The sequence below is a fragment of the Dendrobates tinctorius genome, unplaced genomic scaffold (assembly GCF_039654945.1).
Source record: "Dendrobates tinctorius isolate UK_male_01 unplaced genomic scaffold, ASM3965494v1 ptg000107l, whole genome shotgun sequence".
Taxonomy (NCBI): Eukaryota; Metazoa; Chordata; class Amphibia; order Anura; family Dendrobatidae; genus Dendrobates; species Dendrobates tinctorius.
In genome coordinates this window covers 20,363,885-20,379,195 of record NW_027361775.1, presented here as the reverse complement: position 1 = coordinate 20,379,195, position 15,311 = coordinate 20,363,885, and the positions used below count along the sequence as shown (strand labels likewise).

The 15,311-nt window shown below is 41.6% G+C and overlaps 1 protein-coding gene across 1 annotated transcript in view; it reads left to right on the top strand.

The window, feature by feature from the left end:
• THPO (thrombopoietin) overlaps positions 1-6,291 on the top strand; it is a 140,117-nt gene extending 133,826 nt beyond the window's left edge. The window contains exon 5 of the mRNA XM_073589438.1: positions 5,231-6,291. Within this exon, the coding sequence (XP_073445539.1) occupies positions 5,231-5,551 (321 nt within the window). The 3' untranslated portion in view covers positions 5,552-6,291. The remainder of the gene's footprint in view (positions 1-5,230) is intronic.
• Positions 6,292-15,311: the final 9,020 nt, after the last annotated feature.

Below are 15,311 nucleotides of genomic sequence, written 5' to 3'. Positions count from 1 at the left end.
TAAGGGAGATTTTGAATTTCAGCAGACACTTGTGGACACTGGACACTTTTGGATTGTGTGAGGCCCAATGAATATCTGAGCGCTATGTGACAGGCTCGATGGCACAGCTGTGACCAAAGTGACTAGAGGATAAGGGAGATTTTGAATTTCAGCAGACACTTGTGGACACTGGACACTTTTGGATTGTGTGAGGCCCAATGAATATCTGAGCGCTATGTTACAGGCTCGATGGCACAGCTGTGACCAAAGTGACTAGAGGATAAGGGAGATTTTGAATTTCAGCAGACACTTGTGGACACTGGACACTATTGGATTGTGTGAGGCCCAATGAATATCTGAGCGCTATGTGACAGGCTCGATGGCACAGCTGTGACTAAAGTGACTAGAGGATAAGGGAGATTTTGAATTTCAGCAGACACTTGTGGACACTGGACACTTTTGGATTGTGTGAGGCCCAATGAATATCTGAGCGCTATGTGACAGGCTCGATGGCACAGCTGTGACCAAAGTGACGAGAGGATAAGGGAGATTTTCAATTTCTGCAGACACTTGTGGACACTGGACACTTTTGGATTGTGTGAGGCCCACTGATATCTGAGCGCTATGTCACAGGCTCGATGGCACAGCTGTGACAAAAGTGACTAGAGGATAAGGGAGATTTTGAATTTCAGCAGACACTTGTGGACACTGGACACTTTTGGATTGTGTGAGGCCCACTGATATCTGAGCGCTATGTCACAGGCTCGATGGCACAGCTGTGCCAAAAGTGACTAGAGGATAAGGGAGATTTTGAATTTCAGCAGACACTTGTGGACACTGGACACTTTTGGATTGTGTGAGGCCCAATGAATATCTGAGCGCTATGTGACAGGCTCGATGGCACAGCTGTGACCAAAGTGACTAGAGGATAAGTGAGATTTTGAATTTCAGCAGACACTTGTGGACACTGGACACTTTTGGATTGTGTGAGGCCCAATGAATATCTGAGCGCTATGTGACAGGCTCGATGGCACAGCTGTGACCAAAGTGACTAGAGGATAAGGGAGATTTTGAATTTCTGCACACACTTGTGGACACTGGACACTTTTGGATTGTGTGAGGCCCACTGATATCTGAGCGCTATGTCACAGGCTCGATGGCACAGCTGTGACAAAAGTGACTAGAGGATAAGGGAGATTTTGAATTTCTGCACACACTTGTGGACACTGGACACTTATGGATTGTGTGAGGCCCACTGAATATCACAGCGCTATGTCACAGGCAGAAATTGGCTAGTGTATCACAAACTACAAGGTGTATGTAGAATTGGGCAGAATAGGAATCTCCCTAGAGTGCAGGTCTGTAAGAACGGAACATGTCCTCGTTTTATTCTCACAGAGTGACACACTGATAGCTTCACTGTGGCTGTGATAACAGCCGTTACACGGTACTGTGTGAGGAGCGTACACCGCTGTATGGTGTGAAAAAATGCACGCTCAGTACCTCAGCAGGACAAAAAAAAAAAATTGGGATTGCTTTTAAAAAAGCAGTTTGCAGAGCAGTGGGTAAACAGCAATGCAGGAATGTCAGGAAGCCTTAGAAGGCAGCCCAACAACCAACACCACTGATACACCACTATATAGCCTCCCCTTGCACTGCACACACAGTGACTGGTGTGTTGTACAGGCAAAATCGCTAGCAGCAGAAGCAGTTTTTTTTTCTTCTCAGCAGGACAAAAAAAAAAATTGGGATTGCTTTTAAAAAAGCAGTTTGCGGAGCAGTGGGTAAACAGCAATGCAGGAATGTCAGGAAGCCTTAGAAGGCAGCCCAACAACCAACACCACTGATACACCACTATATAGCCTCCCCTTGCACTGCACACACAGTGACTGATGTGTTGTACAGGCAAAATCGCTAGCAGCAGAAGCAGTTTTTGGTGTCTTCTTCCCTGCCTAACGCTCTCCCTACAAAATCATCAGCAGCAGCAGCTCTCTCTATTCTGAGATCAGCATGAGTAACATGGCGGTCGGCGTGCACGCCCTTTTATACCCCCTGTGACGCCCCCCAAAGCAAGCCAATCACTTGCATGCCCTTCTGAAAGATGGTGGTGACCCGTGCCTATGTCATCACGTTGCCCACAGTGTCCATGGATCCTGATTGGCTGAAAAAGAGCGCAAAACAAACTTTTGAAACGCGACTTTGGCGCGTAAGTCGCCGACCTCGTGGCAGACCTCATCCTAGGGTCGGGTTTCGTTTCATGAAACCCGACTTTGCCAAAAGTCGGCGACTTTTGAAATTTTTCGACCCGTTTCGCTCAACTCTAATTATTTCTATTCTCGCAGAAATGATCAAATCAACTGATGAATGAGCGTTTTGCTTGTTCGCTGGGCCACTGGACAGCTAATCAGGCCCTCTCCTCCTGTTCAATTCATCAATACTCAAAGAGGCTAATGTAGTTTTGGTCATATGATCGTGATGACGTAAAAGGTACGTCTACACTTTTATTCTTGGAAACTGAACCAATACTGCAGGACTGGCATTATCAGTGCAGTTTCTGGCTTGAAAAAGATTGAGGCACTTTTGGTAATAGGGGCCCTGGGCAATTGCCCAGTTTTTTTCTCTCCTTTATTTGCATAGAAATATAACATGAGGTCTAAGCAAAGTACAATGTATAGACTGCTATCAATTCAAAATTTCAAACATACAGTAAATGTATGACACATTGTGACCAATATGATAAATGCAGCATATTATAAGTAATTATATCTGCAGTCATGGCCAAAAGTGTTGGCACCCTTGAAATTGTTCCAGAAAATGAATTATTTCTCCAATAAAATTATTGTAATTACACATGTTTTGTTATACACATGTTTATTTCCTTTGTGTTGTGTGTATTGGAACAACACAAAAAAAACAGAAAAAAGGCAAATTGGACGTCATTTCACACAAAACTACAAAAACGGGCCGGATAAAATTGTTGGCACCTTTCCAAAATTGTGGGTAAACAGCTTTGTTTCAAGTATGTAATAATCATTCAAATTCGCCTGTGGCAAGTAACAGGTGTGAGCAATGTGAAAATCACACTTGAAACGAGATAAAAAGGGGAGACTTTGGCTCAATCTTTGCAATGTGTGTTTGTGTGTGCCACACTAAGCATAAAGAACAGAAAGAGGAGACGAGAACTGTCTCAAGGTTACAAGTCCATTTCTTGATGTTCCTTTGTCCCCTGTATGTGGCATATTATGGAAGTGTACAACCCATGGCACTGTAGCTAATCTCCCTGGATATGGACGGCAGAGAAATATTAATGAAAGGTTGCAATGCAGGGCAGTCCGGATGGTGGATAAGCAGCCCCAATCAAGTTCAAAGGAAATTCAAGCTGTTCTGTAACCTCAGGTTGCATCAGTGTCAACGCAAACTATCCATCAAAATTTTAATGAAATGAAATGCTATGGAAGGAGACACATGAGGACCCCAATGCTGACACATAAAAAGCTAGACTACAGTTCGGTAAAATTTACGTGAGTAAGCCAAAATCCTTTTTGGAAAGCGTCTTGTGGACAGATGAGACATAAGATAGAGCTTTTTGGTAAAGCGCATCATTCTACTGTTTATCGAAAATGGAATGAGAAGCAAAGAAAAAAACACAGTACCTACAATCAAATATTGTGGAGGTTCAAAGAAGTTTTGGAGTTGTTTTGCAGCCTCTGGCACTACCTGACTTGTGTCAGGGTCCTCTCAGCGCCGGTGTGCAGCCTCCGCTGAGCAGGGACTCACCCGCACTGTAGGGGGGCCCGGGGTCAGGTACAGCTGGAAAGTACAAACAGGACCTGGGGACGCTGAAGTTTAGCAAGCAGTGAAGGACCTACGGTCATGTGACTGCAAGGGGCGGGGCTTAAAATTCTACTTCCAGAGATGTCAGGACAGTAAACAGAAATATCAGAGTCAGGCAAAACGGAGGTCATACACAGAGATAGCAGTAAAGTACCAGGGATGAGACAGAGCGGATAGTCGGGGCCAAGCAGGGGTCAAAACCAAACAGACATAGAAGGTACCAAGCAGAATCCAACAAGCAATATCCAGAGAACAGACCGAGTCGTACACAGAGTATCAAGCAACCAGAACACAGCACCAACAACCTCAGGGGTCACCACACTATGCCAAGGGCAAAAGTATAACTGACGGGAAAGGGAGCTTCCTGAGGCTATAAGAAGCTTTCCCAGAACCAATGAGAGGCCACCATAATAAGTCCCAGGTGTGCAGGTAAGAGTCTGCACTGAGATCAAAACATTAACCCCAGAAGTGCAGGTCCACCAGCACTGGTATCATGACAACTTGACTGTGTGCAATGCATTATGCAATCTGAAGATTACCAAAGGATTTTGGGTCACAATGTAGTGTCCAGTGTGAGAAACCTGGATTTGCGTCCTAGGTCATGGGTCTTCCAGCAGGACAATGAGTTCAAGCATAATTCAAGAAGCACCCAGAAATGGATGTAACCATAGCGCAGGAGAGTTCTGAAGTGGCCAGCAATGAGTGCGGGTCTAGATCCCATTGAATACCTGAGGAGAGATCTTAAAATTGCAGTTGGTAGAAGACACCCTTCAAAATTGAGAGACCTGGAACAGTTTGCAAACAAAGAGTGATCAAAAATTCCAGTTGAGCGTTATAAGAAGCTTGATGGTTATAGGAAGCGATTGATTGTAGCTATTTATTCCAAAGTGTGTTCAACCATATATAAAGTTGAGGAGGCCAACAATTTTGTCTGAACCATTTTTGCCATTTTGTATGAAATTATGTCCAATTTGACTTTTTTTCCCTTCTGCTTTTTCTGTTGTTGCAGTACACACAAAGGAAATAAACATGTGTATAATAAAACATGTGTAATTGTAATAATTTTATAGGAGAAATACACAATTTTCTGTAACAATTTCAAAGGTGCACACACTTTCGGCTATGACTGCATGCACTCAACAAAAGAGAAATAAACATAATTTTTTTTTTTAAATGTGGGGTTTGTATAGCATGAATTGTACTTGCTACACAGTTCTCCCTAAACATTAAAATGAATTAATTCATAAAATTGGAAGGTATGCATAATTGGTATAGGGGAATCCTGTATTAATATTTTGTTATTCTATGATGCTGTACATTTAGAAAATTGCCACATTATAATTTCAAAACCCACATAGAACAATGATAGATTCTTTATGAAGGATAAATTGAGCTTTGTTTTTCATTGTGTTAACAGGTGTCCCAGCAAGGAAATGAAGTTTTTTCTCACTTAATCCTTTTTCTGAATGTCACACAACATGTAAAGACTACTGCATGCATGTCCCAGCAACTAAAACTACTGACGCGCACCATCAGAGCGGTACAAGGCCTTGTTAATAAGGCATGGAGGCAAACTAATAATGACACGGATCTTGCTCAAGAAGCATCTTTTGTTCCATCAGATGTACCTTCCACTGTTTCTTTAGACATCAAGGACATTTTCCACAGATTTATCAAACTGCTTCAAGGAAAAATAACTTTCCTTTTAAATGGCCTATGTGATGTCAGCTCCAGATGATGGCATCTAAAAAAAAATGCTGCTCATCAATGGACATGTAACTCCATCTCCGCATGAGACTATAAAGAACATTGGATTGCACTTGGGATTGACACTTCACCAACATGTATATATCAGTTTTATTTCTACGACTATAAATTGAATAAAATATTTTATTACTCTAGAATCTTTTAATTGCCTCTATAGATCTAGTATCATGAAACAGACCAAAAGGCTTACAGTTGTGCTCAAAAGTTTACATACCCCGGCAGAGTTTTTGCTTTCTTGGCCTTTTTTCAGGGAATATGAATGATAACACCAAAACTTTTTCTCCACTCATGGTTAGTGGATGGGTGAAGCCATTTATTGTCAAACTACTGTGTTTTCTCTTTTTAAATCATAATGACAACCCAAAACATCCAAATAACCCTGATCAAAAGTTCACATACCCTGGGGATTTTGGCCTGATAACATGCACAGAAGTTGACACAAATGGGTTTGAATGGCTACTAAGGTAACATCCTCACCTGTGACAAATGCCAGAAAAATTGTTCGGTATGCAAAGAAAAACCCACAAATGACATCAGCTGACATACTGGACTCTCTGAAAACTAGCGATGTGGCTGTTTCAAAATGCACAATAAGGAGGCACATGAAGAAAAATGGGCTGCATGGTCGAGTCGCCAGAAGAAAGCCATTACTGCGCAAATGCCACAAAGTACCTTGTGAAAACCATAACATCATTACATACCATGTTCACATATAATGTTTACACACACAAAATAAATATAAGTGAGTATAATTTATACAGTGAGTACGGAAAGTATTCACTTTTTGTTTCATTGCAGCCATTTGGTAAATTCAAAAAAGTTAATTTTCTTTCTCATTAATGTACCCTCTGCACTCCATTGTGACTGAAAAAAACAGAAATGTAAAAATTTTTGCAAATTTATTAAAAAAGAAAAACTGAAATATCACATGGTCATAAGCATTCATTTTAATTAAACACAGCTCTACTCCAATGAAGGAGTAGAACCATCTCAAGGAGGTTCACAAATAAATGGACAGCATGTGACTTAAATATGAGTGTCTGAGCAAAGAGTCTGATTACTTATCAAGCCCATGAATTAGTAATGGAGAAGCGTCAATAAGACACCTATCCATTACTAATCCTATAGTTATATCTAATATATAAAGCTCAAGTGTGTGTATGTATGTATGTATGTATGTATGTCCGGGATTGGCATCCGCACCGTCGCAGCTACAGCCACAATATTTGGCACAGTGACACGTCTGGACCCCGAGAGCGTCCTAGGCTATGTTGTGAGGTGAAATTTTAACCCCGCGCATTCCAATTCACCAAACAATTTTGCCCCTTTCTACATAATGGGGAAAAAGTATGTGTGTGTCAAGCCCTGCCCCTCATTATGATGTCATAATGGTTGCCATGGCGACGCTGATGTCATCAGAGGTTGCAAGCCCCGCCGCTCATTATGATGTCATAATGGTTGACTATGGGATGGAGGATGTGTGATGGGTATATGGGCACTGGACTATGGGATGAAGGATATGTATGACGGGTATATGGGCACGGGACTATGGGATGGAGGATGTGTGATGGGTATATGGGCACTGGACTATGGGATGGAGGATATGTATGACGGGTATATGGGCACGGGACTATGGGATGGCGGATATGTATGATGGGTATATGGGCATAGGACTATGGGATGGAGGATATGTATGATGGGTATATGGGCATGGGACTATGAGATGAAGGATGTGTGATGGGTATATGGGCACTCGACTATGGGATGGCAAATATGTATGATGGGTATATGGGCATGGGACTATGGGAAGGAGGGTGTGTGATGGGTATATGGGCATGGGACTATGGGATGGAGGATACGTATGATGGGTATATGGGCACGGGCCTATGGGATCGTGGATATGTATGATGGGTATATGGGCACGGGACTATGGGATGGAGGATAATTATAATTTGCTATAACTAACCACAGTTAGTTACTATGCCCGGGCAGCGCCGGGCTCTTCAGCTAGAGGTAAATAAAGACACAGCCAGTCTAAAGTCCTTTATTTGAAATAATCACCATACTTACTGCATTGCCTGATCCCTGAATCCCTTGATCTCCTGTAGCAAAAATAAAATAATAAACCAACACAAATACTCCCTGTCTGATGTAGTCCATTTACCAAGTGTCCCACGATGATCTCATGTATAGAACAGTCACATCAGTAGATGTGACTGCTCTACACGGCTCCGGTGATATACTGACAGGAGGTAATATATCACTAAGAGTTCACCGGAGTTCGTGCTCTCACTTTATGGCACTACCGTTGCATAGTGCCGTAAGAATTTTCTCATGCAGCGGTGCTGCAAGTGACAGCACATACTCCAGTGACCTCTGACGGCGGCTCAGTGATACACTGCAGGAGGATCACCTCCTGTCAGTGTGTCACCGGAGCTGTGTAGCACGGTCACATCTCCAGATTTGACTGTTCTACACGTGAGATGGACTACGGCGGAAAGGTAAGTATATGTTGGTTTATTATTTTATTTTTGTTGCAGGAGATCGAGGGCATCAGCGATTTGGTGTTTGGTGAGCATGAATGTGCTTTTTTTGTTTTACAATTGAACACAGTCCACGAATGACGGGACTACTACTGTCCCATCATTGGCTCATGCTGTCACTGTAGCAGAAATAGCTGGATGGGAGTAGTCCCATCAGACAATGCCTGGCTACACACAGATACCCGCAGACAGACACACACACAGACACCTGCAGACAGACACAGACACCTGCAGACAAACACAAGACACCCGCAGACAGAAACCCACAGACAGACACCAGCAGACAGACACAGAGACACCCGCAGACAGACAGAGACACCCGCAGACAGACATGCACATGTTCTGTGCTCACATACATATTCTCCGGTCACACATAGTCTCCACCCATACACATATTCTCCGCTCACACACTCTTCCTCCTTCCTTTCCTCAGTGTTTTTGGCATGCAAATTTGACAGAAAATAAAACACTACAAATCCGTGCAAAATTTTCTGCAGCATGTGCACACCATTTCTGGATTTCCATTGATTAACATTGGTTGGGCAATACATTGCAGATTTGGTGCAATTCCGCGTGGAAAAAACGCTGCGGATCCGCAGAAGAAATTATCAACTTGTGCACATAGCCTAAGGCTGAGTTCACACGTGGCGTTTTTTCGCGTTTCCGTGGCGGTTTTAACTGCGCGATTTTGCTGCGAAAACGCGAAAAATAAGCATCCCATGCATTCCATTGGGATTCCGCAATGCTGTGCTAATGCTGTGGTTTTTACCGCGGCGGAATCGCTTTGCGGTAAAAAACGCAGCATGCTCATTAATTTTGCGGAATCGCGGCAATCCCGCACCCATAGGAATGCATTGTTCCGCTTACTTCCCGCATGTGGCTGTGCACAACATGCGGAAAGTAAGCAGAACAATTGCGGATGGTACCCACGGTCCGGAGGAGAGGAGACTGTCCTCCGGGCTTTGGGTACCATATCCCTGTAAAAAATAGAATTTAAAATAAAAAATATTGTTATTCTCACCTTCCGGCGTCCTGCGCAGCCTTCCCGCTTCTCTCCACGCTCTCGTTCCCAGTAAGCCTTTGCGAAAATGCCCGCGATGGCGTCCGTTCTCGCGGGATCGCAAAGTCTCGCGGTCATTCGCGCGACGTCATCACGAATTACAACGAGACATCGTGATCCTGCGAGAACGGATGCCATCGCGGGCATTTTCACAAAGGATTACTGGGAACGGCTGTGCGGGACGTCGGAAGGTAAGAATAACACCCTTTTTTTTTTTTTACATTCTATCTTTTACTATTGATGCTGCATAGGCGGCCTCAGTAGTAAAAAGTTGGTCACACTTGTCAAACACTGTGTTTGACGAGTGTGACCAACCTGTCAATCAGTTCTCCATGCGATGCTACAAATCGCTTGGAAAACGCTAGCATTCTGCAAGCTAATTACGCTTGCAAAATGCTAGTTTTTCCACGGGAAAATCGCGGGAATTTAAAATGCGATTTTCCCGTGGAATGGAATTCCGGAATTCTCGCGGTAATTTCCGCGAGAGTTCCGTTACGTGTGCACATAGCCTAACTGTAATACATCAATTTCTATATTTAGGTCAGATGTGGAGTTCTTCCGAAGTAGTGCTAGCTCACACTATCCATGGCACAATGGACCTTTAACTCATAAGAGGTCTTATCACTTTTAACATAAAAGGAAAAAATATATTCCCATCAGCTCATCAGATCCGAGTAACAAGTCCACAATGGATGCGGTAAACATAAATAGCCTTGGATTGGTTCCCAGATGAGCAATAATTGAAGAAAAGGGGATATCCAGCTACCACAAAAAGAAGAAAAAAAATATATATATATTTATATAATAATAATTTTTTAACTTAAATGGTGAAAAAAAATCAAAACACTAGGCATATGTGTTTTGACCATTAAAAAGCTCTTAAACATAGCAATTAAATAATAAGACTGAGCATCTTAAACACGTATCTGAAGGGCTTCATGACACACATTCTGGTGAGCGTCCCTATCATGTATTGAAACCAATCATAAAGACAGAAAAGAGGAAAAAAGAAAGGGGCTCACCAAAGATGAAAAACAAACAAAAACCAGACACCTAATGAAAATACAAAAAACTGACCCCCCGCTACCCCTCAAAAAAACGACATATATATATTAAGCAAGGTTAGTATGAAACACCTTAACAATAACGTAATAGATCCATTTTATAACTAAGACACCCGGGAAGCATGAGTCTCCGTACACAGGATCCAGTGTGCACAACAAGGGAAATCAATCCCACCCTCTGGGAGGGCAGTTGACCCTCTCAATACCAAAGACCACCATATTTCTCACATCCCTATCATGTACCTTCAAAAAATTTAATCACAGATGAAGTCCTAAATATTATTCTACCCCTAATTTAAAATACAATAAATCACAAAAATGGGTTCCTAAGAACTAGGCAACACTAAGAGATACCAATAAAAAAATATTTTTATTGAAATACATTAAGAACAAGTAAAAGAAATGGTACTGAAAATACAATTAGGGACATAATGCCATGGAGTACCAACAATGCAAAAAGACGCTGTAGAAAACAGTAATATCATAAGCTGAAAGATGATTAAACCTGCTGCAATAATGGCACAATTCATATATAATAGTCAAAGGATCATTAAGCCCAACACTATAGATGTGGGGTTATGTAAACATATACCCCTATCCTAGACTAAAGTGCTTAAGTGCTCACCTAAATAGATATAGCTATAACCCTATCATGAAACAATGTGCTCGTAGGAAGGGACAGACTAATCCCTATTTAAAGTGCATGGCGATACAAACATTCTAAACAATATAAAAAGACTAAAAAGCCTTTACCAGTATAATGCACGTGGGAATCCCGGCGTCCCTGCTGCCCCGTACACCGGATCCAGTGTGCACAACAAGGGAAATCAATACCACCCTCTGGGAGGGCAGTTGACCTTCTCAATACCAAACATCACCATATTTATCACATCCCTATCATGTACCTTCAAAAAATGTTGCGATACCCCTGAAAGAGAACATTTGTTTGTATTAGAATTGGCTTTTGCTTCTTTAATATGAGAGATGCAGACTCTTATGTGTTGTTCATCCAATGTACCACAAATTTCAAGTCCTACATGTGACGAGATACACAAGATGTATAATGCTACAGTTAATAAATGTTTTTATTGTGAAAGAAGTGACAGTAACAGCAGATGTAATAGAATCGCATTTATGCACTGGTCTACATAAGTCACAATGCGGCATAACACATTTATAACATATTAGACAGTGATCTAGACTTCATGTATTTAAAACCATTGAAAAGATTTAGATTTTTAGATCATTTGGAATCCTGATAAAGAAGTGGTAAATTATTTTTTACTGTTGCTACTATAAAGAGGTTATCCATTGAATAAGGAGTAGAGAAGGTAATTGGTGATTTTTTAATATAAAAACAAACATGTCTTGTCTCTGTTGACACAATATTGTTCTATTGATAGACACATGTGTATCACCAAACTGTGTACTTGGGATTTTTTTAAATTCTCTGGGCATCATATTTTTATCCAAAATTCCCAAAAAATTATTTTCAGGAAATAGTGTTGAAAAATATGAGACATACTTGTTAATTTGTGAGATTAATTCCTTAAGGATGAAGCTACTTTAAATGTTATGCACGCCTCATTTTACAATTATGACCAGAGTCACTTTATGAGTTAAATAGCTGAAGAGCCCGGCGCTGTCCGGGCATAGTAACTAACTACGGTTAGTTATAACAAATTATAATGATTATATCTATACTGTATATATAAAGCTGAGTGTATAGCCCGCCCACTCCGCATAGCCACATTCACTGTAATATCCCACATCATCCCATCAGCCAGAGCTACCGGACTACTACCCCTAATATCCCACATCATCCCGTCAGCCTGGGGTCAAAACCAGAGCACTGAGTGGAATGGCCCTAACTTCCATACCAGGGATCCCTTTAAGAGAGGCCTGGCGTCAGAACCAGAGCGCTGAGTGGATTTGCCATGACTTTCATACCAATGATCCCTTTAATAGAAGCCTGGGGTGAGAATCAGAGCGCTGAGTAGTGTTGAGCGATACCGTCCGATACTTAAAAGTATCGTATCGGATGGTATCGGCCGATCTAAAAAAAATATCGGGTATCGCTGATTCCGATACCAGAAGTCCCATTCAAGTCTATGGGACTTCCGGTATCGGAATAAGAAAAACCCTATTTTTGCCTTGTACAGCCTCTCTGGGGTCTGTACGGGCCTTTCGGGGGGCTGTGCCGGCCTGCCGGGGGGTCTGTGCAGGCTCCGGTGGTCTGTGCAGGCCTGCCGGTGGTCTGTGCAGGCTCCGGTGGTCTGTGCAGGCCTGCCGGGGGGCTGTGCCGGCCTGCCGGTGGTCTGTGCAGGCTCCGGGGGTCTGTGCCGGCCTGCCGGGGGGGCTGTGCCGGCCTGCCGGTGGTCTGTGCAGGCTCCGGGGGGCTGTGCCGGCCTGCCGGTGGTCTATGCAGGCTCCGGTGGTCTGTGCTGGCCTGCCGGGGAGCTGTGCCGGCCTGCCGGGGAGCTGTGCAGGCTCCGGTGGTCTGTGCCGGCCTGCCGGGGGGCTGTGCTGGCCTGCCGGTGGGCTGTGCAGGCTCCGGGGGTCTGTGCAGGCATCGTCCGATGGGACTACAAGTCCCATCGGGCGATGCCTGCTACCATGACAGTGATTGACACATTAGCCAATGATGGGACAGTAGTAGTCCCATCATCCGGCTAATGTGTTGAATGTAAAGAAAAAAAAAAAAAAATTTACATGCTACATACATACAACATGCATACTACATATATACTACATGTAACATACATACTACATATATACTACATGCAACATGCATACTACATACATGCTACATACTACATGCATGCTACATACATGCTACATACTACATACATACTACATACATAATACATATATACTACATGCATGCAACATACATACAGCATATATACTACATGCATTCAACATGCATACTACATATATACTACATGTAACATACTTACTACATATATACTACATGCTACATACATGCTACATACTACATACATGCTACATACTACATACATAATACATATATACTACATGCATGCAACATACATACAACATATATACTACATGCATACTACATATATACTATATATACTACATGTAACATACATACTACATATATACTACATGCTACATACATGCAACATACATACTACATACATGCTACATGCATACTACATACATAATACATATATACTACATGCATGCAACATACATACAACATATATACTACATGCATGCAACATGCATACTACATATATACTATATATACTACATGTAACATACATACTACATATATACTACATGCAACATACACACTACATGCTACATACATACTACATACATACACACTACATGCTACATACATGCAACATACATACTACATACATGCTACATACTACATACATGCTACATACATACTACATATATACCACATGCATGCAACATGCATACTACATATATACTGCATATATACTACATGCATGCAACATACATATATACTACATACAATACATACATATAGACATACAGTACATATAACATAGAGTACATACTCACCGTCACTTGTCACTTTGATCCCCAAAGCCATTGTCCCCTTGACGAATAAATATCAAAATAAAAAAACACCAATATACTTACCCCGATCCGCAGAAGTCCACGAGGGTGCCACGTCCATCTTGCGTGGAGAACAGCAGCATCAGCTGATGCTACCATTCTCTACCAGCTCCAGGAATACAATGACGGAAGGTAGGTATCCTTCCGCACTGTATTCCTCCACCACTTTAAAAAAAAAAAAAAGTCCCTAGTCTCACTTTATGCCATTGCTGCGTGGGAATTTCCCACGCAGCAATGGCATAAAGTGAGACTAGGGACTTTTTTTTTTTTAAAGTGGTGGAGGAATACAGTGCGGAAGGATACCTACCTTCCGTCATTGTATTCCTGGAGCTGGTAGAGAACGGTAGCATCAGCTGATGCTGCTGTTCTCCACGCAAGATGGACGTGGGACCCTCGTGGACTTCTGCGGATCGGGGTAAGTATATTGGTGTTTTTTTATTTTGATATTTATTCCTCAAGGGGACAATGGCTTCGGGGATCAAAGTGACAAGTGACGGTGAGTATGTACTCTATGTTATATGTACTGTATGTCTATATGTATGTATTGTATGTAGTATATATGTATGTTGCATGCATGTAGTATATATGCAGTATATATGTAGTATGCATGTTGCATGCATGTGGTATATATGTAGTATGTAGCATGTATGTAGTATGTTGCATGTATGTAGCATGTAGTGTGTATGTATGTAGCATGTATGTAGTATGTATGTTGCATGTATGTAGCATGTAGTGTGTATGTTGCATGTATGTAGCATGTAGTATATATGTAGTATGTATGTTACATGTAGTATATATAGTATATATGTAGTATGCATGTTGCATGCATGTAGTATATATGTTGTATGTATGTTGCATGCATGTAGTATATATGTATTATGTATGTAGTATGTATATAGTATGTAGTATGTATGTTGCATGTATGTAGCATGTAGTATATATGTAGTATGTATGTTACATGTAGTATATATAGTATATATGTAGTATGCATGTAGTATATATGTTGTATGTATGTTGCATGCATGTAGTATATATGTATTATGTATGTAGTATGTAGCATGTGTGTAGTATGTAGCATGTATGTAGCATGTAGTATATATGTAGTATGTATGTTACATGTAGTATATATAGTATATATGTAGTATGCATGTTGCATGCATGTAGTATATATGTTGTATGTATGTTGCATGCATGTAGTATATATGTATTATGTATGTAGTATGTATGTAGCATGTATGTAGTATGTAGCATGTATGTAGCATGCATGTAGTATGTAGCATGTATGTAGTATGCATGTTGCATGTAGTATGTATGTTACATGTAGTATATATGTAGTATGCATGTTGTATGTATGCAGCATGTATGTAGCATGTATGTAGCATGTAAATTTTTTTTTTTTTTTACATTCAACACATTAGCCGGATGATGGGACTACTACTGTCC